The 4889-nt window shown below is 36.6% G+C and overlaps 1 protein-coding gene across 1 annotated transcript; it reads right to left on the bottom strand.

Annotated features, from left to right (window-relative positions):
* Positions 1-206: 206 nt before the first annotated feature.
* Positions 207-4889, bottom strand: LOC147384882 (cytochrome P450 76A2-like). Its single transcript, XM_086425775.1, has 5 exons — positions 4751-4889; positions 3269-3869; positions 1592-2002; positions 302-1030; positions 207-262 (listed from the first exon to the last, which is right to left on the bottom strand). Exons 2-4 carry the CDS (start codon positions 3761-3763, stop codon positions 419-421), a joined length of 1518 nt encoding a protein of 505 aa, XP_086281901.1. The 5' UTR covers positions 3764-3869; positions 4751-4889; the 3' UTR covers positions 207-262; positions 302-418.

The following is a 4889-nucleotide window of genomic DNA, read 5'->3' as shown; positions in this document are numbered from 1 at the left end:
TGATGGATCAAAATATTTTCTAATGTTTTATTTAATGTGTTATATGTAATATTTTTTTCAAAAATAACAAATTATACGATCTAAACAAAATTGTACAAATATAATTTTTTCACTAATCATAGTTGAATCACCAGTCATTGTGCTGACTTGATTTGAGTCGAGTTTTGGAGTTTTAAAACATTGCCTCCTGTTAGAAAATTAAATGGTTAAGGAACAATCCTTTGATTATTAGATGGTAGATTACACGAATACTAAGAGGGGTTTATATGGAAAACAAAATCATAGTTAGAAAAAATTAATTCTATATTGAAGATGATCCACGTACCAATATACACCTCATTATAATACATCATATTTAATATTCTAAAATGTAACACAACAGATGATTCTTTCAGCATGATTCATTCAAGTTCCACTATTACATACCTCGCTTTCTAGGTATTGCTTTAAGTGGAGTAGCCTTTCGCAGTGTGAATCCTATCCTATCATTCATGTCAATCGTTTCTGGACTTAAACCCTGCTCTAATTCCCATTCGAAATGGTGTAGGAGTGATCCGAGAACAAAGTGAACAACTTGGTGAGCTAATGGAAGGCCAACACAAATCCGTCGTCCAGCCCCAAATGGAATTAGCTCAAAATGTTGTCCACGATAGTCAATATCGGAGCCCAAGAACCTCTCGGGCTTAAAGGATAAAGGATCATCCCAAGAATCTGGATCCCTTCCTATTGCCCATGCATTCACAAATACCTGTGTATCCTTGGGTATCAAATACCCCATGAAGAAATTGTCATTTACAGCCCTGCGTGGAATCAAGAAAGGAGTTGGAGGATGCAATCTTAGAGTCTCCTTCACCACAGCTGGTAAATATTGAAGGTTGTTGATATCGCTCTCTTCAAACTTTTTGTTCGACCCCACAACTTGTGTTAGCTCAGTGCACACCTTACTCATTGACTTGGGGTTGCGGAGTAGCTCTGTCATCACCCATTCTATTGTGCTGCTCGTCGTTTCAGTGCCAGCAAAAAACATTTCCTACACAATGCAGGCATTTAGGTGTATGTGTAAGAGTAAAAGACAATGTAATCAATCTCCCAATATGCATATTTCACCTCAAAATTCTCAAATTCAAAATTTTAATCTCTAAATAAATCCCGAATCCATGGCTCGACTATATAGTCAATATGAGACTATGAGAGAGATCCAACTCCCTAACTAGGTAACTAGACAAGGTAAACCTTTACATGATACATGAACAGAATTATAACCAATTCAAAAAATCATGAAAATCATTGCAAATGGTTGAATGAGCTTTGAACCGAGTAACCGATGTGTAATTTTTGAATTATATTTAGGATAATGGAAAGTAGACATACCCTTTATAAAAAATGGTTGGCCAGATGAGAATTTTAATTTATATAAACTAATAATTTATTATTTTCTAAAATGATAGGGTATCTATCGACACAAAAATCAAACTTATAGGGAAGAAGTCAAAATTTAAGAGTTTGCTTCAAAAATCTCAAAGTGTACCAAGCAAATACATTGAACAAAAAGTATAGAGAAATTAAAGAGTTCTAAGAAGTAGAGAATTACCAGCATCAAAATAACCATGTTTTTATCAGAAATTTTAGTGGGTTCCTCATTTCCATCACCTTCAAATTCCATCAACACATCCAAGAAATCCTTTCTCCTCTTATTTTCACTTTGTTCTTGTTTGTGAACACGCTTCTGCATAAAGCCAGAGACAATATTCATGGCTCGTTCCAACTCTTGTTCGGCCTTCATTCTTATACCTTGTGGATCCAACCATTTAAGCAAGGGAAAGTAGTCAGCTAAATTATGATCTCCAGTCAACTTTATTATTCTATCCATTGTACTAAAGAACTCGAAACCCTCTTTGGATTGTGGATCCAACAAATCACGAGAGAAGAAGAGGTTGCCAAGCAAGTTGAAGGTCATTAGAAAGATGGAGTGAGCTACTTGTACCCCATTATCACCTTCTACCTGATAGAAAATTAGGTACACATCACATTTTAATAAGATATACATTGGTGATACAAATTATTTGCTTTTATTTATTTAAGATTACTCTTTATTTTCTCTAGACACTTTTATCATTGTTGTTAGTTGTAATTTAATTAAGAACAATCAATAAAATTCTTTTGATTTTGACAAACCTTCCACTTCTTAGTTGATATTTGAGATACCCTTGTGTTTAAAAACACTAAACATGCCTCTTCCACATCAGTCTCTTCTAAGAGACTAACATCATATGACTTAAATACTCTTTCCTCTTACCTAGCAAAAAGCCTTCAATTTTCAACTTCAAGGATAATTTTTAACCCTCATCCTTAAGATTCTCTCTACCTTAACAGTAAAAAGTCTAGACGACAAGATAGTATTTTGTAGGACTATCAATGGATTGGAACATACGTGAATCCATCCATTTCGAAACAATAAGGTTTCAATCCAATAACTTATCAGATCTGATATGGATCAATCATGTCCTGATCCGATAAAACATGAGAAAATATAATTATATTATATATTTTGTTCAATTAAGCATATGGAGTTTATTTAGGTCTTGGATATGTCAAAATGTGTTTGACCCTATGTGAGTATGCGATTTGGATTCTAATATTGAGGTCCAATAAAACCCGATCCAATAAGAGTACAATCCGATGCTCTTATTAGATCTGTTCTAGATCGAATCCTATCCTTATCGAATTGGTACCAAAACAATCAGATTTGTTGACATCACTAGTATTTGGGAGTTGTGTAAGACATTGGATTTTTAGGATAGAAAAATCAAGGTTTCTCTACTAGCGGATGAAGACAATGGATTGAAGAATAGGTTTAACCCCCCGAGGGGTTGGCTCAATGGCAATTTTGGACAAATAAGCGGGTAATGTCTATAGCTCATGAGTTTGATACCCAATATGAGCATTAATTCCTCAGGGGCCAAGGTGAACCCTCACTTACCTGGAGAATGTGATGTGCGGGCATTGCACGTCCCCAAGACTAGTCCTTGAGCCAATTGTTGAGTGTAGTCTCACATTGGACACAAATTGCCTTGTCTCTCTCCTTATAAGCTCTTGGGCCTCTCCACTCATTGCCAATTGGTTTTGAGTTGGACCCCCAAATTTATCACTATAGACCTCGACAAAGCCCAAATATGGGTTCGGTCCCTCGTTTAAAGGATACATGGTTATCAAATATATATATATATATAGCAAAAATCAATAAATTACATTATTGTAAAGTACCTACCTGTGCTTCTTCTTCTATCCATTGAATCATATCATCAACTTTTTCTCTCCTTAAAAATGCAGTCTCATTGATCCTCTTATTGCTAAATATCTCTGCTGTGCAGATGCGTCTCAACATGCGCCAATATGGCCCATATTGGGCAACTGCCATGGATCCATGATGATAGTTGTGGGCTCTCATGGCTTCGGTGACAGTTCGGTCTGCAAAAGAGATGTCATGGTTCTTGAACAACTCCTTTGCTGCTTCAGCTGATTGAATCACGACAGTCTTCATTGCACCCAAGCGTAAATGAATCACTGGGCCATGTTTTCGATGTAGGTTGGCTAAGGCTGTGTGTGGAGAGGTTCCTAGATCAAACAAGTTGCCTATTATTGGCCATCCCCGTGGACCTGGAGGCAACTTCCTTGATTTTTTATTTAGGATTTGATGGAGAAGAAGAATTGCTGAGAAGCAAATGGTTGACACAACAATCAAGCTCCAAATCCAAACTTCCATGACTTGTTATCTTCTATCTATCAAAATGAGATGATGAGGTGCTTTTCTTCTTCACTTTAGTTCTACTAAATATAAATCTTGGGGCAGGGGCGGAGCCAGGATTTTCCTGTAGTGGGGGCAAACTATGGTTATTTGTATAGTGAAGATGAATGGTTCTAGGGAGAAATTAAGAGGTCTTTAGTTTGAAGTTGAAGAAAATGATATTTAGGTCATTTTCAATTAATATTTGAGAAGTCCGGTCAAGAGGCAATGTCATCAACAAAAATTTGAAGAAGTGAGGGAGCGGGGCCAAATGGGCATGTAATTAGTTGAAAATATAGGGGTGTCTCGGGAACAAATGGGGCATGTTATTCATATTTTCAAATAAAAGTTTAGCCTCGCGTTGAGGCTCTCCATAAAAGAGACGGTTGAGATAATATAGGTTTTTAAGAAAAATGTACCTAGGGCTGTCAACGGATAGATATCCGATTGGATAGTGCTATATCCGAATTCGAATCCGAAATTTTTTAGTGATATCCGAATTCGAATTCGTATCCGAATAAATTATCGGATATCCGATATTATCCGATTCGAAATTTATTATTCGAAAATTATCCAAAAATTATCCGAAATGGAAAATTTAAAATAAGATAAAATAAAGAACTATGAAGTTTTGGGCAGAAAATTTAGGGAATTTCAGAAAAGGGTTAGGGAAAGGTAGAAAACCATGGATTTAGTAACTCTTCAACCTTGATATTCTTACAATTTCAACCTACAAACTAGAAGGCAAAACAGATCTTTTAGATAAGTAGAAACCATGGAATTCTTTTATAGAAAAACCAAGGATTTTCTGCAAATTGGTTAGGCGGTATGGTTGAAAACGATCAATCAAAGAGCACGGTAATTTAAAAGCTTGAAGATGTTGAGATTTGAAAGAAAACTAAAGGGTTATTGCGGTTCGAGTCTTTGAGAATTGAGATTGAAGAGAGAGAGAGAGAGTTTACATACCTGGCTGTTCGACGCCGATGCCGAAGGTGATGCCGTGACAACAAGGGGCTGAGGTCTTGAGGAAGAGGTGAGGTCGTGAGGAGATGAGGGGCTGAGCCGCTGAGAGAGATTCCGACGGTGAGATCGTGACCGCAAGGGG

The sequence above is a fragment of the Akebia trifoliata genome, chromosome 15 (assembly GCF_017979445.1).
Source record: "Akebia trifoliata isolate Shusen 1 chromosome 15, ASM1797944v1, whole genome shotgun sequence".
Taxonomy (NCBI): domain Eukaryota; kingdom Viridiplantae; phylum Streptophyta; class Magnoliopsida; order Ranunculales; family Lardizabalaceae; genus Akebia; species Akebia trifoliata.
This window is presented reverse-complemented; position numbering and strand designations above follow the sequence as displayed.

Bases quoted from the DNA above. Each gene is read 5' to 3' on its own strand.
- LOC147384882 (XM_086425775.1), bottom strand. From the start codon at position 3,763: ATGGAAGTTTGGATTTGGAGCTTGATTGTTGTGTCAACCATTTGCTTC. The intron at 2,003-3,268 runs GTAGGTACTTTA...ATTTTCTATCAG, and splicing joins GGATAGAAGAAGAAGCACAG to GTAGAAGGTGATAATGGGGT. The intron at 1,031-1,591 runs GTAATTCTCTAC...TGCATTGTGTAG, and splicing joins ACATGGTTATTTTGATGCTG to GAAATGTTTTTTGCTGGCAC.